Source organism: Monodon monoceros, unplaced genomic scaffold (assembly GCF_005190385.1).
Source record: "Monodon monoceros isolate NGI ecotype Baffin Bay Population unplaced genomic scaffold, NGI_Narwhal_1 Super_Scaffold_20, whole genome shotgun sequence".
NCBI classification, from domain to species: domain Eukaryota; kingdom Metazoa; phylum Chordata; class Mammalia; order Artiodactyla; family Monodontidae; genus Monodon; species Monodon monoceros.
The window spans coordinates 127128527-127152692 of record NW_021703777.1 but is presented as its reverse complement, the minus strand read 5'-3'; the positions used below and the strand labels follow the sequence as shown (position 1 = coordinate 127152692).

Below are 24166 nucleotides of genomic sequence, written 5' to 3'. Positions count from 1 at the left end.
CTTCTAAAACTAGGATTTTAAAATTTCTGTTCCTAGACATTTAATCATCCATTGCAATTCAGTGTGTGAGAGAGAAAAAAAGGATTTAAGAAGCCAAATGTTTCCTTCCCCAAATTCCAAAATACGAAAGATAAGAAGTCATCTGTGTAGAAACAGGAAGGAAAGGAAATATATAAAAATCCAAGCTTTCTCAATTGCCTTTCCTTTTCCCCTAGTAAAACTGAGCCCCATCCTTCACTCCTTTAAACCAGACCCAGTATTAGAAAAGCATTCTGTGGGAATACATCACAGGGCTAGAAAGTGCTATTCCACCAAATTACAGTTGGCGTATGCATACGTTTGTAGTTTGTAAAGCTTTCTAGGTAATGTGCTTCCATTTCTCTTAGGAGCAAATATCAATGTCAAGTTCAGGATATTTATCTGTGAAATATTTGTTTAAACACTTAACATTTGTTTGGTCACCTCTCCCCTTTTCTTCTTAATTCACAGTCCCTCAATCCTTTAGAGTCTCTTCAGATAGGTTATTTTCCACAATGTTAATCTCTTTATTCAGAGTCTCCTTTAAGCACCATAGTCTCCAGTTTGCCACAGTCCTCTAATCTAGGCTCAAAGAAATGCGAAATAGACACATTTCAATTTTTCTACTCTTTTGTTATAATCTGGTATTCAAATCAACATATTTAAGTATTTGCTTCTGTAAAACACCACTAAGTTAACAGAAGATTATGTTTCAAAGAGAAGATATAATGACAAGTATCAAGCATTTCTGAAATACTAGACATGATAAGAACTCCAAAGATAGTAACAGAAATCATATCCAAGGAGAGCACATCCTAACTAAATTATCTTTTTAAGCTTACATACTGATATGTTTTAGCTATGATATTTGCTTTCCCTATATTATCAGAGAGACTAACCAGCTATTACATTTTAGTTAAACTCAAATATATTGCACTAGTTCATTTATTCAAACTATATAAATTTTTAAAACCAGAAAAATTAATCTTTGGTTAGAGCCCAGGACAGTGGTAACACTTTGGGTGGTAGTAACTGAAAGGGGACAGAATGGTGGGCTTTTTGAGATACTAGTAATGTTTTGGCTACTGGACACAGTACCCAGTTAATGTGGTCACTGATTACACAGGTGTGCTCCTTTTGTGAAAATTTCTTGAGTTATACGTTTGTGATTTTTGTACTTGTCTATATGCATACTGTACATTAATCAAAAGTTTTAAAATAATAAGTAAAAATGCGTTGCTATCAACAAACCTTATTTTAATCATGAATCAAATTAATTGTAAATGTAAATAATAGTTATGAGAAAATTATGGAAATTTGAACAACAACCAATCAACGATAGCAAGAAAATTTTTTTAGGAGGAATACTATTCCTGTGGTTATGTTCAACTTTATCTTTAATAAATATGCTGAAATATTAATGAATTAAACAGTAGGGTTTCTGGGTTTGCTTTAAAAATATGAAAGAAGAGGAAGTGTATTAGGTTTTGGATGAAACAAATTTGTCAAGAATTGATAATTGTTTAAGTGGAGAGTTTAGTAAACTATTCTCTTTTTTGAATAAGCTTGAAATTATCCATCATTTAAAAAATGTTTAAAAATATAACTTAGTAGAATGTATGTGCTGTACATAATATCATTCCCTATTACCATCGTTCTTACCAAAAAGATTGAGGTAATTCAAGAATCAATATATATTCACCATAACAGATCTAGATTTCCTGACCTCCAATGTAATCATCTGATGAATAATTCTATGGCAAGTAAACCTTAAAACCACACTACTAGTGACTAGCAAGGGGATTGGTTCTGGCATCAGATTTATTAATAGTGAAAGAAAAAGGTACAATAATTTTATACTAATTTTACAAGTCAGTTTCAAGGTTTTCTACATATTTTTTTAAGAATAAAATGATAGCAACTGCCAAACTATAATTTTAACTCTCCTATCTATGGACCTATTACTCCTACCACCATTTTGATTAAACCTACATGTGAAGTATTTTATTTTAAACTCACCATCAGGTGTACATCATCAAGACAACTTATTACATTTACTTTATCTACTGTTGCCATTTTTGACTCAGAACTTTTACCAATATGTTGCCCATCACAATGCCCAGTGATGTTTAGTTAAGTATGAGAGAAGCTTTCTGCCCTGGCTATTTCTTTATCCAGGGTGATTCAAAATTTAACCCAGGAAATATATGTTTGATATTGATTTTATTTATGTATTACTTCTCGGCTTAGGACTTTTTTATTTTTCCAAACACTTATTTTGACAAAAACATTTACAGATATGCTTTTTATGGAATAAGGTAGTAATTATCCAATTTTCAGCTGAAACATAGTTATTGGCATAAATATGAACCTTGGAACACTTGCTGACAAACTAATGTCAATTTTCCAGTTTGTGTAAAATATACAATTAAATATCCAACACAAGTAATATTAGAATCTTGTGTAGGATTCCAGCTAACATCAACATTAAAAGAGAAAAAAAAGCCCTACTGATTACAACATTTTTACAAGCAGTAAAAGTAATGTCTTCCTCATAATACAGAAATCTATTTCCTCTACAGTGTCATGGTTAATTTTGTTATATTATGCAATATGAACTCATCCTCAAAAAGTACAACCAGGACCCCCAAAAATAAAGGAACAACCAAAATTGATTGTATCACTTATCTGTTTCTCAAAAAGCACCATATTATCATGTTAACAGCTTCCGATAATGAAATAGCCGTTAGTTAAATAAATTTACTCTTATGTTAAGCATAATCTCTGTCTGTTCTTTCTCTGGTAATTGATAGATATAATTAAAAATTAAACTAAATTAAAAACATAATGCTCTCTATGGGTTGCAAATATGCACAACTCTATCCATACAACAGAATCATTAAAATAGAATGCAGAAAATATATTTATAATCACTTGTTGAACTCAATGATTTAAAAACTATCTTTGATAATTTAGACAACACTTAAGAGGACAGGTTATAAAAATTTTATTGAAATAAATTTCACATATAATCTTTTCAATCCCTACAGTTAAAAGAAATGTATCTCTAGGAAAAAGAATATGGTTAAGTGCCTAGACATAATGTATAAATATAATGTCATATACTATATCAATTAAAAAATAAAAAATAAAATCCTGATTTTTATCTGTAGATTTTCCAGCTTACAATTTGTTTTTATCCATGTCCTTTTGTAGGTAATTATATTTTGGGGTTCAATCTTTCAAATCTTCTATACTGTCCCCACCTAAACTGATGTAGTTAATTAGAAATCACTAACACAGTAATTAGGGAGTCTTATTAGACCTAGATATAAAACTTCCAAGATTTTTATTATAATTTAGGAAGCATTAAATGGACTCACATTATGCTGAGTTTAGTCCTGATTCAGTAGTATTATTTAATCTTGAACAATGAACCTTATAGTCCAAAACAACTTCCAAGCTATATTGTCTAAATGATACTAATTCCTATTAAAAAGATTTCAGAAGACGCAGACTCACTCAAAAAAAGTCTGGCACGTTGAGTATTGAACAATGTTTAATAATATTTATAAGCAATTGAATTTGTATATTCGAGACTTATTTACAATATCTTTATAATTTGATGAATTTAAATTTTGACCCAAAATCTTCAGTATGAGGAGGCAGGAAAAATTCCCAAGTAGATATTCCTTTTCACTGAACAATTCTATTTATATTTTAATTGATAATCTTCCTTTGTTAGGCTCACGTGATGCACAAATGCTTATATGGATTTACTTCCAATGTACAAAATAAGAAAGAGAATGAAAATGGTCTGTAATATAAAATGAGGTATATAAATATACTGATGTGCTAAATGTTGATTCAATAAAATGCAAAGTGTGCACAAAATAAACTGCTTTATGTAGATGAAGAATCATTTACTAAGCAGTGTAAAACACTGAAAAAGATATAAATTACTTTAACCAATTGTCTTCTCTATATGACCTTAAATGTTTTATTTAACCATGTATCCATGAACTCAAAAATGTAATTAATAACATGTAAATAAATAACTCCTACCTGGGAACTAAATAAGAAATATAAGTGACCATAATGAAGAAAATGTATATATGTATATACATTAGCTTTATAAAAATGTGAAGGATGAGAGCTAAAGTATGAAAGCTTTATTAGTAAATAAAACATGTAAAAGATTGTTTTACAGACCTGGTAAGAAATGGGGGCAATTAATATTCTAAGAGGGTTAAGAAATTAAAAAAAAATTTAATTCCCCCTTAGAATACGAAGTAAGACCCTTGAATAAATCAAAAGAAGTTTAAAATCTTAAAGTACTGAAAAACACCATCATATTTCACAAAACATCTTGGTTAGGTGTATTTCAATATTTTGAATGAGTTCAATATCTATCTTCCCTCATAAAACCTTGTAGGTACTATCTAGAGAGAAATACAACTAATTTAAAACATGTTTTTTTAATTGGAAGAAAAGAAGAGAGTTTGCCTAGAGGTATCAAAAGCTGTGTGTAGATGTGTGTGTAAAGTAAAGTATGATGACAGTATTAAAGAAAGTTTGGGTGCTTTAAAAACACTCATTCGTCCATTAATTCATTTTCTATCACATAATTATTTTGCATTTATAATATGCATGGCTGGGTAATGAGTCTAAATATGCCAAGGGAGTATTGGATATTAACTAGTTTCAATGCACCCAAAGGCACACATTTTAAATGATATGTGATAAGTCACAGAGAAGCACTGCTGTCTGAATAAGTAAAACACAAATTGCCTACAGAAATTGCCAGATGTATAGATGTAAAATGAACAGTTCTGTTTCATATCTGCACCTCAGAAAGATTTTTATAGCTTTCATTTAAATCCTATTAGTTGAGGCAGACTATTGCTCAACAACTAAAGGAGAAGAAACAAGATAGTCTTATGATATCTCATTTATCTAGAGTATACAAAGGTTCCAGTCAGCTGCTACACCATTTAACTGGAGTAATCCCATAAATTGTGAATAGATTACCATTTTTCAAAGAAGTGAAATATTGTAAAATTCAGTGAACATTTAATTCTAACAGTAGATATATGGAGAATATGAACTGGGGTCAGGTTTTTTCTGATCCTGAGTTGTCATTTGTTTCTTGCTCACAGAGTTGATGTGAGTAAACTATTTGGATTACGAGAGATTAATTCATAATTACAGAATAAAAGAATTTAATGGAAAAATAGAAATACTGGTGTGATTCAAAAACCAGAGATTTGTCACAAAGAGATAAACTAAAAAAGTAAGAAAATTAGTTAGACTCACAAATCTAGAGGTATTCTTATAAAGACAAGTGAGAGAACAAAAATCTCAGAAATAGGATATTATTAAAAAAAAAAGTAGCACAACTTGGAGAAAAAGTGAACAGAAACAAACATATCTATTAAAAAAGGAAAAATTACTGAAAAAGATGTCCATTCATTTAGTAACATATGGACCTAACAGACAAAAATGTCAAAAGGCCACCTATAAAAATACTTTCTGTGGAATTTAATATTTGATAAAGTGATGCTATGCTTATGACATTAGAGGAATATACAAATTCCAGAGAAAACAATACACAGGGGTACATAAATATGAGGGTAATCTGTACCAGTAAGAAAAGTCATTTTATTTTGAATACTGTATATGCTCCTATATATATTTCACAATTCGTTTGACTTCAACAAATTATGAAAACTTAGAGGGCCGACTAAGATAATGAAGGAATTGGAAGACGTGTGACTCAACAAAACACACTCTACGACTTCAAAAAAGTAAAAACTTGAAGTGTTAGGTAGAAATAATATAGATGCCAAAAAGAATGTTCCTAAAATGAGGGTTACTGAAAAGAAGTCAAAGTGTCAGCAGCATTTTAAATGCAATGTTTCAAAGTTCTGACATCTTTTCTTACGTTATGATATGTATGAGTTGGGTTGAAATTTCAAAAGGGCTCAAAAGTAGGCAAAAACAAAGTTAGGTCAGGAGACAGCTGCTTTTTTGACACACCTGGACTAGTCTAAATGTTGTATGCTATGAAAGCAGAATCAATTGTAACACTTTTCAATAAATGGTTTCCTACAGTCCTATGATTGTAGAAAATTTCATGGATTTAGGATTTAAAAATCATGTAGGTTTTTTTCACTTTATTCAATATAATTTATTATTGTATGACCCTTTAAACAAATGAAAGAAAGATTTCACACATACATTTTAGATGAAATTTCATTGGCCATTTATCTTATGATTGTTTTCAATTCTTAGGGAATGACTAAGTTTTTGACAAGAAATCAACAGGTTTCCAAATAACAAATCCTCATACCTTTAGTACTGTATTGTTTAGGCGGATTTAAACTGAAAGATATGCTTGTTTCCAGACAAAAAAAATCTGAAGAGATAATGTTCAAAATGTGAAACCAAAATCATAAGCAAGAATGATTACAAAAATAATATTAAACATGTTGTTTTAACTTTTGGGCTTTTCTAAATTACATTAATGCTATAACTTTTACCAGTTATATTCTTGAACTTGAATTATTTTTATGATCTTTATTTTTTCAGACTAGATGTTTTATGTATAACTTACTGTGTCAGTTGAAAGACTCAGTAATTTTAAATAACATGTCAGTAATTTTAAAGAAATTCTTGAATCCTGTATGAAAAATATAACTAGTTTTAAACTCCAGAGAATATTTTTATTTCATTTTAATAAGTGTTGAAAACAATTCTTGATTTTTATTAAGACAAAGTATTTTCATATTTTTTATTACTTTAATAAAAATTAAAGCTAAGCTAAAATTTATTAACATTTTAAGATAAATCTAAACACTATATTTTGACTATATGACCATGTTTAAATTTATTTCCTCCATCTTTCAGTGTATCCCTTTGGTCCTTATCAGAGTGTTAGCAATATACAACATTATGACAAAAATAAGAGGAGGCATGCTTGTAAAGAGCTCATGACTAATGAAACAAGGTTTAAGGGATATGCTGAAAATTTCTCCTGATTAAAAAAATAAGTTCCATTTCATTAAATGCATTATGTATAGTCTTCATGGATCTTTTCTTATACATTAAAAAAAGAAGAAATATAATTGTATATAGGTATTTTTTTAGAAACACAAAGTACATTGTTTTTAATGTGCATACATGCACTTTTATGTAAAAGTTGTTTTCTTACAATTTTTAAGTTTAACTTTAGCAATCAGAGGTGTAGAAATAGAAAGTTCTTGGGTGTAGACAATGATCTCATTTGTATTATTAAGCGTATCACCATTTCCCTGTCATCATTTTATAAATGACAGTGGTAGCCTGATTAGGCTTTTTTTAGGGCTTTACAAAAATAACTAAATATACAGTTACTTTTCTTAACATCAAAATGTTCATTATGTTCATTAAAAAACAAAATGCATGTTTAGCAAAAGAAAAACTGCTTCCTCAATAATTATTTAAACATTCTGATTTTAAATAAAGGTAATTAGTGCTAATTTTTAGCTTCTTTAATTACATAAGGGACGTGCTTTTCAATTTAGAAGATGAGAATATTTCCATTCCTGATGATAAATGATACACGTACTAACAACTACCACCATGTGAATTTGGGGGGCAAAATTGTCAGGAATGGAGGGTTTTGGTTTAGCTTATACAGTTAGATTAACCACAAAATTGACTATGCCTATTAAATCAGAGCTAGGAAGTAATTTTAAAGATAACTGTGTGAGACTAAGATGACATTAAACACTAGAAGTTAAAAAAAAATTCAGACATGATTAAAGTTATATGAAGAACTGAGGAGAGTATAAATAAAAACAACAAAATGCTATTTTTCTGCTTCTTTTTCATCCCGTCCACACTTCATCCCAAACCCTAAATTTTGAGCAGTATGAGCTGAGCTGGCTAAAACAGAAGACGGAAATTGTTATTCAAAATTAATTAATTATAATACACATCGGGAATAATATGCAAACAAATCTTAGTTTTCTTGGTAAAATAATAGATGCATTCTTTGATTTCTAGCAGCACGTATATCTGATAACATATTTTATAATCCCTGAAATCAGGGATCTAAATGAAATACTAGATTATTAAAAAGTAGAGAAATTTGCATTAAAATATATGTAGCATTAATATTTTTATCAACAAAAATTGTTACCATGATTCTTAAAATTAAAAAGAAAACTAGTCAGTAGAGAAAAGACATTTGTAGATGTTCAAAATTTCAGTTCTATAATGTAAGTGAAATTTCCTCAAGGTTGGTACTCACTAAGAGTTAGAGGTTGAACTGATTTTTCACTATATTTGATGTAGATTTACCAGTTAATATATGCTAACAGGAAATATTTGTATCTATTTAGAAATACAAATTTGAATTACTCTGAATCATATGCCCTTTGAATTTTTACCTTGAAATTATTGATAATGTACTTCTATAATGTATGTTATTACTTTAAGTGAAACACTACTGAGAATATGTTTTATAAAATTTGGAAAAGCTTGGTTTTTGATAATAAGTAAAACTTTAAATCCAGAAAGAATGAATAAAATTTTAAATCCACAATTTAGTTTGAGGGGCAAAGACTGAATCACAGTCCTTATTTACTAAAATTTGATTTTAGGCTACTTTAATAAATATATGCTAAAGAATCTCAAAGCATTGTTGTTTTACAGAGTGGTTGTATAAAGTTATCCACTTCGAGACTATGGTCCCAATATCGAAAGAGCTGACTACAATTATCAATGTCTCAATGTTAGAAGAAGCTACTATTTTAAATAAATGAATAATATTGCTGTGTTGATATGCTTTCATCGTGTAGTTCCTCTGATTCGGATAAGCAACGTGTATCCATGCCAACATATTACTAAATCACGTAGAATGATCAAACTGATGGCTGCAATGATTTCTGAATTTAGCCTGTGTTTAATGTCATTGTGGGAAAAGGATGATTAAGTGATAATGCTGGTAAGCAATAAGAAAACGAGATCTCTCGGTGATTTAACTGTGAAGAGATGTTTTTCCACCTTAAGCCCTTCAAAGCACATGGAAATCAAGTCAGCAGGTGAGCAGTATTCAAAGGAAATAGGAAGATCATTTGAAAAATGTTTTCAACAACATCAAAAATTATCTTTGATTGTAGCCAACCACCATGTCCTAACCCAGGAATTTGTCTTGTTAAGTATATCCATTTTTCGATTGTAAAGTGCTGTCTGCATCCAAGAGTCACTTTTATCCTTGTTTCTGAAAACAACCTGAACTCTATTTTTACTAAGAAGAATGGCATGTTGAACTTTACTTCCTGAAAGGGAATACTTTGCTACAGCCTTTTACGGAATACTTACTCAAATATGGTGGTTTGTAAGGCGCTCGTGTATTAGACAGCAGTCCATCCAGCTCTTTCCTCTCCAGGGTGCTGTGAAGGGCCTTCTCTTTGCCGAAGGTGGAGAAGGACCTCTCCGCCCCAGGCTGGGCTTCTGGAGTTTCAAACACCTCAGTGTCTGGAACAGAGTCCATGCCAGGAACATGCAGATTGCTACGATAATCAGCAGCCTGGCGCCCATCAGAAGGGACAAATGAAGGCATCCAGCACCGATCTGAGTGGCCCAGGGCTTTACATTCCTCGGTGCAGTTGGAGAAGAGATCCATACCTGCGAGCAGAAAACACAGAAGCTATGGAGGGAGCCTTCACCAACATGACCAGCTACTTAGAAGTGAAAAGTTACAGGCAGCATAAAGAGCAATGGGTGAAGGTATCTTGACAAATTTTTCTTGTTTTAACCTGACAGGAGCCAAAAATCGCTTTACATTATTTTATAAAGGGTAAGACTCTTGGCAAAGAGGCCTATGAGATAGATGTTTCTAAACTACTCAGGATATCGGGGGGGAAATGTTGGCTCTAAATTATTTAAATAACTAGAAAATAGTGAGAATGAATATTTTAAAAAATCTCTCGTGAAGTTCATAACAGAGAAAAAACCGAAGTGGAAAACCTTCATTATCCATAATCTCTAATGATGTTAAGTCATCTGATATTTTTTTTCTTAGAGACAAAAAGGGAAGAAATATGGGAAGTACTAGTGATGACATTTAGATTATAAAATCTGGACATGAAATAAAAAGTGAAATTCAACAGAAACATGGCATACATACTGATACATCAGTAAATAACAAGAATAAAATAAGATTTCGTGAGCGGCCAAGAGCATGCTTTCTTAGGTTCCTAGAAAATGACTTCCTAAAAGTTATTTTTCAGTGACACTCTCGTAGTCCATATTACTACAAACCACTTATCATTTACCACCTTAGACAAGTCCAGAACAAATGACTGTAATTAGTGAAACCAAGGTAACAAGTGCAATGTGAGTCAGCTACAAACGCTATTGACAAATACTTTATTACTTGTTCTATATTGGAAAACACTTGTCCTAGACAACACAGAGCTGTTTGCTTACTAATCCTAGATAGAATACCAAGATTTCAAATGACATCTTCAAGTTTCATTGTCTCCCATAGATTGACAAGAATATTAAACACGTTATTTATGACTCAGGAAAGCTCACTCACTTTCTTAAGAAAACATAACAATTTGGGGGCACTATAGAATACCATTTGTTATTCATTTTGATAACTAGCAGTAGGTGAAAAAATAAGTACATAAACAAAATCACATTTTAACGTGTTTCTAAACAGAGCAACGCATTTATTAAATATGTTTAAAAACAGGATCAATTTGAAATAACCAAAGTGTGATTAGTCCGTACGTCAGAAACTCTCAAATGCATGAAATGCCTGGTGTGGAAAAACTAGGGATTATTTTTTTGACCAACAGAGTAATATTTATGTCATGAACACACTTGATTTTTTTTCTTTAAATGTTATGAGTGATTTGAACTCTTGAACAAGTTTTAGTTTGCAAATTCCTAATGGTATTCTACTAGTACTAATTTACTTTTTTGTGTATATATTTTAACATCTCTCTCTATAATATAAAGAAATCAATTTTTCACAATTATTAACCCTCCAGATTATCCTCAAGTATTTTGGAGTTAAGAACAGCTAATTACATATATTATGTTTTAAGAAATAACACCAAGCTTCTTATCATATATTAATCTAACTTTATAATGACTTTTTTATTTTAAATTAAACTATGTATAATGCTAAGTCTGACTTCAATTCTAACATTCCATTGATAATTGATGCATAAGCCTGGAAGTAAACTACTGATCAGTGAACTGTTGAGGAACATAAACATGAGCTGAAGCCAAGATAAGGAATCAGACTAAGAACAGCATGTAAAACATGTCAATTTTTCTGTAGACACCAGGGAAGTTAGTTATCCTATGCCTGTAAGGAGATAGGTATTTAAAAAAAAAAAAGAGGAAGGGAAGGAGAATATCCCTGATGCACAATGACATACGAGCTAGGTAGAAGTTAGAGAACCAGAGACATCTCTTTTTGAGGCACTGTACTCTAAATGCTCCCTATTTATAGTGTGATAAGGAATAAAAGGCCTTTTTGATAGGTGGAACTACCATTAATAGTAAATTATGAGCAATTATATATTTTAAAAATAAATTCATGTCATTAAATTTGAAGTTGATGAAAAAATTCAAATTTTAAGACAGAATTGTTTTATTGGATCCTGATAAAGATGGGTACTAATGCAAAATTTGATATTAATACAGTTTTTCATCACATAACTGATCAAACCCTTTCAAATATACCTCAGGAGACCATTAACAATCTTTCACATCTGTTTGAACACTGTACCCAAGTATTCTTATAATTTTGAAAATGATAATCACAGAGAAAAATTTTAATAATCTAGTCTCTCAACATTATCATTAAGATGTTTGCCTATGTTAGAGGGTACTTTTAGTAGAATTTGTTTTTATGGGTAGTTTATATTCAGTTGTGCCCATTTTCTTCTCTCGAAGTATATGTTTTTCTGCCTCTTTGACTTATTAGAGGCTAGTTAAAATTCCCTTAGATGATGAAGTAAAGTTCTCATGAATTGAGAACCTGTAAAACAAAACATATCATGTGCATAACAAGAAAAGTGAGGAATATGATAAAGTTTTCTGTTGGAAGAACACTGTTACTTGCCTGAAAGGGGAACACTTGTAAATAATGTTCTTAATAAATTTATGAGCTACTCCTTTTAAAGTGGGATCCCCATAGTGATAACACAGCTTTATATAACTACAAGGAAAGGGAATATGGCACACATTCTGCATGTAGATGTTTCACCAGTTTTACTGATAAAACAAGTATACTAATTTCTCATGAGGAAAATATCAGACACAGAAACAATTTTTTTAAATCATATAAATAGTACATCAATAAATTTCAAATAAGTTTTAGAAACATTCACTGAAAATGTTTTTTTCATTTGTCTTAGATATATAGTTTGAGAACAAAATACATCTTGCCCATTTACTGGTCCTCACCTTAGGGAGCCATTGACTAAAATTATTTTAAAATTATTTTTTCTTTTTTCATATATCACTAATCCCATTAAATAAATAAATATATATATATATATATTTTTTGCGGTATGCGTGCCTCTCACTGTTGTGGCCTCTCCCATTGAGGAGCACAGGCTCCGGACACACAGGCTTAGCGGCTCACGGGCCCAGCTGCTCAGTGGCATGTGGGATCCTCCTGGACCAGGGCACGAACCCGTGTCCCCTGCATCGGCAGGCGGACTCTCAACCACTGTGCCACCAGGGAAGCCCTAAATATATTATTTTAATGACCAGATAAGCAGAGGCATATTTAAGTTTTGTGGTGGTAAATGACTGCTCAAAGGACAGGAATGTCAGTTATTTCAGTACATGGGACATTTAAAAATGCATACCTTTCACATTGCTTTCGGAATATTTTAAGAGCTCAAACTGAAGTCCCAAGAGAAAATAAGTTTAACTTCTTTTTTTTTTTCTTCTTGTTCAAATGCCCTTACTTTAGAACCTGTGGGATTTGTATAGCAGACAAATACAGGCCAAGCCTGAGTTTTGGTAATTCCTAAGAAGCATTTCAACATACATATTTTATTTACAATTTCTTATCCTATTTATTTATTTTTTTCCACTTCTCAGAAATGTCTGTTCTGCAAGGCATGACAGCTGAAGTGATAGACTGCCTGTTATGCAAAGATATATTCAGACAAATTTTAAAATACATCTTTTTTAACTAGCAAGTAACTTGATCCCTTACAGTCAGAGGCAGTGATATTACCACTGAGAACAAACTGATTCCAAAAAGGTATCTGTATTCAATTGGTGCTGTTTTCTGATGAATGTAATACTATAAAATTACATGCTCATTTCTCTCTCACATACCAAGCCTTCAGAAAATATGTGGGTTTTTTTTTCCCAAATATGATAAATAATTTAAAAATCAACACTCAAGTTTTGGAGGAAATTTCAAGTCTTCCTTTAATTATTTAACACTGGAGAAATTACAGATATTAACTCTAACCATAAAAATTGCTATAATTTTTAGGAAAATTTGATTTGAGAGCAGAGATTTAACAACATAATTCACCCATGAAAAAAATCAAAACATGCACATCAAAATTTTCTCCTTACTTATCTTTCAAAATGTTTATATTTTTCTCTGTTTTCTCTTAACATTGGTCTTATATTTTTTCCAATTGTAAATGTCTCCTCATTATCAAGTTGTAGTTCACATTTTCACCAGAAACCTTAACAGAAAGTTTTTGCTTATTCAGGCAATGGTATGAATTCACTTTATTTATAAAGCCAGAAACTAATTGCCATTATCTAAATTCTTATTGGAGTCAGGAAAGGGGAATTTGTATTTTATGACAAACCAAGAATTCTCTTATTGACATTGTAGTAGTAGTGCAGTGGCTTAATGCATTTCATGATATACTTTTATCTACTAGTATGAAAATACCAATAATACGAATCACTTAATTTTTTAAATTTATAGCCAAGTTTTGACCATGTGTCATGTATAAATCTCATGATAATTAGGTAAGAAATTGACACATTGAGAAGCTAAGTTCCCTTTATAACTAAAAGAAAAATTTATAAGAAGAGAAATTTGAAAATTTTCAGGTAAATATAACAAGTAACATTAACTGAATCATCACTTACTAGCGTTTTCTTCTTCAATACATATTTCAAGAAGGCACAATTATTAAAAATAAATTCATAATTAATCCTAGTATGTACATGGTAAGTAATAAATGGAAAAAAATTTCTCACAATTAAATAGATTGCCTTAGATCTACCTCCAATAATATTAAAATGTTTAAGAATATACAACTAAAAATGTTGTATCAGTATTTAAATTAGACAAAAATTCTATCTTTTAATCTAATGGTATTATAAAATTGAAAATATATTGGTTTTAAGTTCATTTTATTGTTTTTTTATCTTTTTTTTTTTTTTTGCTATTTAAGCTTTGATTAATCAGTTTCTCCCCTTGTGATGGTTTATGTAAGCATTTACCACATCTCCTTGGACTTCTGCCATATCTAACCAATACATCAATACTGCACTGAAAAAAACGGAAAGCACCTTGACAAGGCTATAGAAAGTAAGTGCCACAGAGCAGTGGTCAAGCCGAAGAATTTCACACATGGAGCCAGGTGCAGTGGAAAACTGAAAAAGCTTATGTGATTCTCTGTGCAGCTGCCTCCGTGTTTAAAGCCCTTCTATGAACAAGATTGGTGACTGCAAATGGCTTAGAAAGGAGAAAAGCAAGGGGGGGAGGGAGGAGAAAGAACAAAAAGGAAAACTATTCATAGAAGAATAAATAGAAGGAATATCCAAATAAATAAATACAAGCTAATGTTAACGTAGGAAAAGAAAGTGGGAATAAATAAAAACTTAGGAAGTTTAAACAGGTGAAGCACTAAGCTAAACAGTGTATATAATGTAGTATGAAATGAGGTACAAACTAAAGAATTCAGAATCTATTTCTTTTCAGTGCTGTTTTTCCTTGATAGTCTAACTTTCCCCCTTTATAACCTAGCTCAGTGGGATCTGCTTATTAGCACAAAAGTTTTTCATATTCTAAACCTGGAAATGTATGTGCTATGAAGAATATTCTCTAAATATTGCAAAATTGGAAGACCATCAATACTTGGTTTTAGAAGGTAATAAAGCAGATGTACTTATTTACCTGAAATAGGCTTAACTTTTTGGAAATACTGTAGCTACTTGGTGTAAAGTTTATAGTACACAACAAAGAATGGACAGGAAAAAGTCATTAACATCTTAATTCTCTGCATTTAGGGTTTTATACTTTACAAGGTAAACACTTCAAAATCATTTTTACAATAAAATTAGACATATTAAATCTGACTTAAATTCAGCACACGAAGGTATAATTACTTCTTAATACGAGTGTGTTAGTACAATTTGAAAACAGCTATCATTGTGCCCAGTATGTGGTGGCAGCTCTATAACTGCTAATGAAGTAGATTGTTAATTCTGTAATACTTTTACATGTTTAAGAACTCAAAGATAGAAAAAAGAATTTGCCATTTTGATAAGAAAAACTGCCTGCTTTTAAATATGTTTTCCTTACACAATTTAGCATTTAAAATTTCCTTTTAATGTTTTGACATCTCAAATAATTTAAAAGAAACATTACCAAAATGGCAACATTGAGCACCTGTGAAATGAAAGAGCTAGTGGGAAGGCACACTGATAAGAATGTATTCCCATCCATGTTCCAAATTTAACACTTTTTGCAGGTGTTTATTCATTTCTCTTTTTTCGGTTATTATGGCTCATTATGTCTGAGGGGACTAAACTAATTGAAATGTTCATTGAGATTGGAGTGCTACAGAAAAAAACCCAAAAAACTAAAAAAACAAAGTAGGGGGGAGTGGGAAAGGAATAAAGTGCACCCAAGGAACCATGCAGCAGTGGATACTCTTTTTTTTTTTTTTTTAATTTTAAGCATTTTGTTTCAAAAGTTTTAAAAGGCAGACTATTAAATTAGAAGCTCTGAAAAAGGAATAGGAATGAGCAATTCTAAACATATACCTTTTAAAAGATAACAATAAATCATATGTCATATATAGGCCAAAAATGAAAGGGACTTTGTACTCAAATATAAACTTCTGGCAAGATCTGGTTTGTTGTCAGGTTCCCAGACACTAAATAGATGCTCTGTTCACTTAGCGTGAAGGCCCGCAAGGGGCAGGGACCTCCGGGGATTCTTGGCAGTTCTCAAGTCTCATTAGGTCTGCATATTAATGACTTGCAGCAATATAAAGAGACCCTTGAGCAGCCTTTTTTTCCCCTCCTCCTGCCTGCGTTTCCCAAGGCTAAGGCAGCCTCAGACACGGCACACACAAGCCAAGTGAGAGGCTTGCAGCCACCACTGCTGCCAGGCGACCGTGGGGCTGATACTGCCCTTTGGCACACTGCGTCAGCACCGTTCAGAGGCCCAGGGAGCGTGTTAAGGAATGGGTGCTCTCGAGGATCAATGGTACCTTGAAAATGAGAACCCTATCACCCTACACTTAATCACTAACCAAAATAAAGCTCAAAGCTCAAGTGAATGAAGTTGGACCTTGAGACAGTCCAATGATGGGCGTCTTAGAAGTTATAAAAGTTAGCTTGCCTTTGCCTTTCTTTATGTGTCAGATAAACACAAAACTCAATTGAAAAAGAAAAAACAAACAAAAAAAAATCAACAAGCACCCTTCATAGTTGAAATGCAAATTAAGTGGAAAGAAAACCCAAACCTTGTGAAATTGTTTTCATTATTTTAAGGTACATATTTTATTTCTTTTAAGTGTTTTCTTTAATTATTAGTAGTTAGAGTTATCAGGATCCTATAAAACTTAAAGGGTAAATTTATATAGAAAAAGTAAAGTAAGATAAAGTAAAACAAAGTAAAAAATACGTATCACATTGAAACCTCCATCAGTGAATACCATTAAGCCCGCATACAAATATACCTAGAGTTCAACTTTTGAACATGGATCCAATGAAAATATGAGGGAACCTAGGATGCTTCAGAAAATACACATTATCAAATGTTAACTAGTGTCCTGAAGCCTAAGAACCCAGGACTGGAAATCCTGCTCTCAACTTATTCATGATTTTAATCACCATTCCTTCTCTCATTCAATATTCGTTGACATGTAAAATGCATTGCTCTGGAAATGGAGAAATTTGGATTCTGGTCCCCAATCATCCACTCATCCTCTTGTGACCTTGTTCAGGTCAACCAATTTCATTCATCTTCAGTTACCTCATCCGTAAGCAAGTCTAATAATATCGTAATTGACTGAAGACTGAGGACTGGACCACGCGAGAAATCTATGGCTTTTGTATGCAGTATAATTCCAGGAAAGAACATTACATAAAAAAGAAACATTTCATAGTCTAACATATTCCACAATGAATTTCTAGCTTTCATTCTCTGAAGGAACAGTAAATATTACAATCCTCTTCGAGTATACAATTGTCGACATAGGACGGCACCATTCTTCTGTAGATTTACTAACACTAAAAATTACCTAGAACATCATCCTTTCAGGATTGATTTTTGAAAAACACTATAAAAGTCAGCATTGCCCTTTGATCACACTTACCAGCTGACTGGCCGCGGTTGGTGGCATCGTGATCACTGTCTCCCTGTTCACTGTCTCCATGGCCACTGTCCTTAGAGCTTACTATGTCGGCTTCCTGGAATGCAGAACTAGAAGTACAAAAATGTGAATATTAGAATAAAAAAAGGTGAAGAAACACAGAAAACATTCTTCTGCCACCACATGGTCACTGATGGTGCTGCAGATGCCTAGAGCTCTCAGGTGGCTTTATTTCTGCTTAAAGCTAGTTTTCATAACCTTAAGCCTAACTCTCTAAAATTAAACATTAGCAGTTAGTTGGAGCCATTAAGGCATGTAAAGTTTAGCCATTATTCTGTGATTGGAACTAAGCATATGTTTATATCATTTTCATAGAAGATATATATATGTATATATCTGGAACAGCTAGGAAGATTATTAGAAGCAGTGTAGGAGTGTAAACTGACAAAATATTCAAGTATACTTAGTGGTTGTATGTAAATGAAACACACCAATATTTTTAAAGTTTATTGTCTAGGAAACCTAACGTAATCAGTATTTATGTCCTGCCCTAATTGGAAATACTTTATCATTTTCTATTTTGATATTGAATAATATACCTAATTCCTACTTTTAGTAGGTAGTAATTTGTCCATACACCAAGGTAGGAAAAAAAAAAGGAGTCCATACCTGTTAACTCGGCGAGGTCTGTCAACTAGATAGCTGAGCTCTGCTCGCTGGTGTTTAGTCTAGAAAAAAAATAAATAAATCAAGAGCATTTGAATGCTAAGGGTTTAACTAACAAGTCTGCTTTTGAAGTTAGGAACTAATTCTAGCTTAAGTAATTGTGTACATTTTTATGAATTTCTAAGCTGTCCTAAAGCCTCAGACTAGTGATTGCTGGGTAAAGGCAAGAAGATATGCAGAGACACTTCAATCTAGATTTTCAGTAAAGGTTAAAAAAAAAATGCAGAGATAAAAGGCCAATTTTAAGTGTGTGTGTGTGTGTGTGTGTGTGTGTGTGTGTGTTAAGGAGAGAATGCAAATGACCTCATAGCTGGGGCTCATAAACTATTGTCTCCAATAGGGTCAACCTAGTTATATATGCTGCAGTCTTTCTGTTTCAGTGGCCTAAAAACAGTGTTTAGGTGCATATACTGGTTGACACAAGAAAAACAGCACGCTCAATAAGAAAAAGTTTGGATATTTTATGGAATTATTTTGTTGTTTATTTTCAAAATGTGCTTAAGATACAAATGAGCTGTACAAATATTCACGAAAGTCAATGAATAATATCTAAGACTCAAAATAAATGAAATAACCTGCCAAGAAAGGAGTTCATAATCCTCCCTTCCCTCCTGGCCCCAATTCTTTTTCCCCTCCAAACACCCCCTGCCTTCTCCTCCCCGCCTCCAGCACCCACACGCCTTTTCCGGTCCAAACTTTCTTTTACAGAAATCAACTCCGTTCTCCCCCCCTCCCTCCCTCCTTTCAACTTCGCTACTTCTCCATCTTATAAAAAGAAATCGGAATTGACAAGCCAAATTCTTGGATGAAGAAAGCCAACAGCAGTGAGTTATCCAAAACGGTGGCAAGAAGGTAATTATTAGCTAAAAGATATACTCAAGACAACAATTGTTTAAGCCTTCCGTTAGTTTATGCTTACAGGGGTTTGTGCCAAAGCAACTTCATTCAAATTCACACTGTGTGGGCGTTCGGCTTCAAGAGCGTCTGTAAATGCTGTCCAGAGCAGAACTGAAGGCTTTTTTTGCAACCCGAGTTCAAAGGACAAGGATCTGATAACTCATTCACTAAAACATGCATTCAAGTTTAGACAACTGTGCAAAGTTAAACAATCTATAGCTTACTTTTACACGCGACTGAAAGCATCGATAAACAAAGCAAAACAATGAACTTTATTAACGCCTGGGACAAATGCAAAGAGAAAAAAATACACCTTTGCCAGCGCCAGAAGGTCCCTCCACCGCCTTTCCCTCTCCCCACAGCGCACTTTCCCCTTTACCCCCAGATTTCTAAGAAGGGAAAAGACTGAGGGGGGGTTGGGATTTTAAAGGAAAGATGCCAGAGGGAAGAGGGAAGGTCCAAGGTGGCAAAGCACCAAAGGAGGGGAATGAAAATAAACGTGGAGGGGTGGAGCGCAGAAAATTAGGGACAACACGAAGTTTAAGTTATACACGAAAGTGTGGGAGAGGTGACTCCCCATTCCTGCCTCCACAAAGATACAAGTGAGCTAATATCCTAAAAATAAATACACAGTGCACCAGAGATACAAGGGCCGGGCTAGAGGAGGCTTTCGGATGGAGGAGATGAGAGATGGTGGTCCTGGCGCTTCAGCCTTACCTCGTTGGACAAAATGCTTCCGTTGGAGATGATGTCGGGCTGCTGGTCTGTGTAGCCGGTGACGATGGCCCCGCAAGGGTTGTGCTCAGTGTCCGTGCTCCGCGAAGGGCTGCAGGGTTTAAGGAACATCAGGTCGGTCTTGGCGGACTCGGGGGTCAGGCAGACCTGGTAGCAGTAATTCTGGTTGTGGTGATGGGAGCCAAAGCCACCGGACTCCTCCACCGGCACTTGGGCCGGGTTACTGGGTACGTTGGAGCTTTGCACCAGCATGATGTCCGACTTGCTGAGTTTCTTCTTGCGCGCCCGGGCTTGGCGGCCGCAGCAGGTCGAGCCGCCACCGCTGCAGCAGCAGCAGCAGAGGCAGCAGTCGCTGGCCAGACACGTGTAGATGTTGAGCTTCTTCTCTTTTTGGCAACGCACGGCAAGCACGATCATGGCCAGCAGGAAGATGAAGGACACCGAGCCCAGCGCGATGATGAGGATGAGGGTGAGGTCCAGCGAGGTCTCCCCGCCGCCGGAGCGGCTGGGGCGCTGGTGCTCCCCTGACCCCCCGCCCCCGCCCCCGCCCCCGCCCTGGGGCTCGACAGAGCCATCCACCAGCTGCACCACCAGGGTGGCGGTAGAGGACAGGGGAGGTTGCCCGTGGTCGCGCACCTCGATCACCAGCTCGTAAGGCCGCTGGGGGTCGCGCTTGGCCGGCACCCGGCGCGCCGTGCGGAGCTCCCCGGTGCGCCAATCCATGCGGAAGAGGTTCATTTCGTTACCCCGCACAATGCTGTAGGTGAGCCGGGCGTTCTCGCCGTCGTCCGCGTCCACCGCGGCTACGCGGGTCAGCAGGTAACCGGGCTCCGCCGAGCGGGGCAGCACCTCGCGCGCCGGAGTCCCGTTGCGCCCCGGAAGGGGCGCCACTATGGCAGGGGCGTTGTCGTTCTGATCCACGATGAGGATGTTGACAGTGGCGTTGCCAGCCAGCGCCTGGGGGCTGCCGGCGTCCCGGGCTTCCACTTGGAAGCTGAAGTCCTTGAGCTGCTCGTGGTCGAAGGAGCGCAGGGCGTACAAGTAGCCGTTCTCGGAGTTGATGGATACGTAAGTGAAGACGCTCATGCCCTGGATCTGGCACTCGAGGATAGAGTAGGCTAGCTGGGCGTTGGCGCCCTCGTCACGGTCTGTGGCGCTCACCGCGTAGATGTAGGCGCCCGGCACATTGTTTTCGGTCACATACACGTCGTAGACCGGCTGGCTGAATCGCGGTGCGTTGTCGTTCACATCGGACACTTGCACCTGGATCGACTTGCTGGTGGAGAGCGCAGGCTCGCCCTGGTCCCGAGCCACCACGGTCAGGGTGTAGGAGTCCCCCGCCTCTCGGTCCAGAGGGGCCTCGGTCACGATGGTATAGTAGTTTTTGAAGGAAGACTTGAGGCGGAACGGCACATCCCCCAGCAGCTCGCACTGCACCTGCCCATTCTCCTCTGAGTCGCGGTCGGTCACGCTGAACAAGGCCACCACCGTGCCGGGCGCCGCGCCCTCGCTCACCGCCTCCTTCACGGTGCTGAAGCTGATCTCCGGCGCGTTGTCGTTAGCATCCAGCACTCTCACGATCACCTTGCAGTGCGCGGGCACGGCGTTGGGGCCCAGGTCCTTAGCTTGTACGTACACTTGGTACACCGGGCTCTCTTCGTAGTCCAGCTCGCCGCTCACCTCCAGTCGGCCAGTGCGAGGAGAGAGTCCGAAGAGCTCCCGCGCCCGGGGCGAAATGTGGCTGCTGAAGGAATACACGACCTCGCCATTCTGGCCCTCATCTGGGTCCGTGGCGTTAAGCTGGATCACGAGCGTGCCCGGCGGCGAGTTCTCTGGGAGGGACACAGTGTAGACGGGTTGGTCGAAGGCGGGCACATTGTCGTTGGAGTCCAGCACTCGGATGGTGAGTAGGGCCGTGCCGGTGCGCTGCTGTTGGGGGAGCAGGCCCCCTCCCGCTCCGCCTCCTCCGGCCCCTCCTCCCCCGTCCACCGCGGTCAGCACGTAGCGGTGCACCGCTTGCTGCTCTCGGTCCAGCGGCTTCTCCAGCACCAGCTCGGCGAATCGGTTGCCATCCCCCTGGGTCTGCACGTCCAGGGAGAAGTAGCTGTTGGGGGTGATCTCGTAGTCGCGTAAGGAATTGGTGCCCACGTCTGGGTCGAATGCGCTCTCCAAGGGGAAGCGGGTGCCCGGCGTGGCGCTCTCAGAGATCTCCACGGTCAGGTCCGGCTCCGGGAAGGAGGGGGGGTTGTCATTGATGTCCAACACCTCGATCTCCACACGGAACAGCTCCAGGGGGTTTTCCAGGAAGACCTCCAGGTGCAGGACGCAGGAGGGGCTCTGCTTGCAGATTTGCTCGCGGTCAATCTTCTCGTTCACGTACAGCACCCCGGTCTCCAGGTTGAGGTCCAAGTAAGGGGTCCGAGAGTTGGGCGCTGTTTGAAACCCGCGAGCCGAAAGTTTTGTAATGTCCAAGCCCAGATCTTCAGCGATATTCCCCACGAAAGTGCCATGTTCCTGCTCCTCCTGGACCGTGTAGTGAAGCTGGGAAAAGACTCCTTCCACCATCCAGAGCAAGGCGAAGAATAATAGCACAATCATCTCCAAAGGGAAAGGAAGCAGCTTCCCGCAGCCAGCCAGCCACCCAATCGCCTCCCCAGCCACCACGAAAAAAAAAAAAAATCTCAAATAAAAGTGCGCTCTGTGTGTGTGTGGGGTGGGGGGGCTGTCTTGTGGCTTTCTGTCCTTAAAAATCTAATTACTTTTGCCTCATTTTAGGATTTCCCCCAGTTCAGCCTAATTTTTCAATCTTAGCGCAGGAAGGGTGACAGGCGTCCCCTTTCCTAATCTGTAATCTTCCCACTGACCAATTAATAAAATAATAACAATAGTCAGCGTCCTTTATTCCGACAGTCTTGGCGCAACGCGGTGCTGGCAAAGCCCAAGGAGGAAATTTTGATATTTCAAGACTGTCCTCGGTTTGTCTTCTTGCTGATGGGAGGAGAAGAATGAGGTGGAAGAGGAAGGGGAAGAGGAGATGCTGTTGGCACCGCTGAACATGCCTCTTAACGTCAACGGCTGGCAAATGCAGAAGAGCTTAAAAACGGCGAGAGAATTTTGTGCCGAAAAAGCAAAGAACGGTTCTGCAGCATAAAACTTTCATTCTCTTCATTTCTCCGGATGGATGTGCTTCTTGGCATTTTTTCCTCTTTCGCTCTATTTGTAGTTTTTGGCTTTCATAGTCTTACTCTCTGTCCTCATCTCCACCGTCGTTTGCCTCTCTGGAAGTGTGAAGAGCAGTTTCTTTCTTGCTGTTTCCTTCCCAAGCCTCTTCTTCCCTCTAACCTATCTCTCTTCTTTCCAGTCCTTCCCTCCTCCTGCCTCAGCCCCAGAGCCTGCGATCTCGGCTGGCAGTTTCTGAGCTCCGAGCGCTCCGCTTCCCTGTTTTTGCGCAGCGCCCTCATTCTGCCAACCAATCGCTGAGAAGCACCACCCACCGAGCCACCGCTAATTGGCCAACCTGACCGTCAAGCAGGCGCGTCACGCAAGCAACCGGGCCGGGCGGGATGCAGCCCGCGCCCGGGCTGCCGGGGTGAGTGTGAGTGTGAGCGCGACCACAGCCCGGCAGGTCCCGAGGCGCTAGCTGGGACTCTGCCACGGAAAGTTCCCAGTCCCCGGCCGCAGGTAATGGCGAGGGAATAGAGAGGTTCCCCTGTTTGCATCAGCAAATGCGAAAACATAATAGCAGCAGCGGTATCCTCTCCCAGGAGCGGGGTTTCCAATGACGCTAGCATTCTTTTTCCTTTCAGGTATTTTCCTTGCTACTGTTCGTGGAAATAAGTCACCGAGAACAGGAAAAAGTTGCAGAGGGGCCACTAATTGGCAGGGGTTACCTAATTAAGGGACTCTGGTGGAGATTGGCAGGACTTTTAAAAAACAGGTACGATAAGGACTGTGTTAAACTAAGTGTGAGGGTCTGAAGGGGCCGTGTAGGGAGGGGTGAAGCTTAGGTGGGTCCTGAAAAGCCGCGGGATTCAAGCCCAGGGTTGAGGGCTGGCGGCTCCTATAGACGTGCGGCCGCGTTAGACTTACCTCTTCCCTTCCTAAACGTACATCCACAATATTCTTACCAAATAGATTAATGCGCTTGGGGACCCGGGTTGAGCTGTGAACCC

At 37.1% G+C, this 24166-nt stretch overlaps 1 protein-coding gene across 2 annotated transcripts in view; it reads right to left on the bottom strand.

Moving 5' to 3' along the window:
* PCDH10 (protocadherin 10) overlaps nucleotides 1-23389 on the bottom strand; it is a 39819-nt gene extending 16430 nt beyond the window's left edge. Inside the window, exons 1-5 of one of the 2 annotated variants that reach the window (XM_029235662.1) lie at nucleotides 19977-23383; nucleotides 18306-18364; nucleotides 17640-17746; nucleotides 9388-9693; nucleotides 3724-3835 (exon numbers count right to left, since the gene is read on the bottom strand). In XM_029235662.1, coding sequence (XP_029091495.1) covers nucleotides 3795-3835; nucleotides 9388-9693; nucleotides 17640-17746; nucleotides 18306-18364; nucleotides 19977-22592 — 3129 coding nt within the window. In that variant the 5' untranslated portion in view covers nucleotides 22593-23383 and the 3' untranslated portion in view covers nucleotides 3724-3794. Of the gene's footprint in view, nucleotides 1-3723; nucleotides 3836-9387; nucleotides 9694-17639; nucleotides 17747-18305; nucleotides 18365-19976 lie in introns of those variants that run through there. The other variant, XM_029235663.1, reaches the window with a different exon arrangement.
* Nucleotides 23390-24166: the final 777 nt, after the last annotated feature.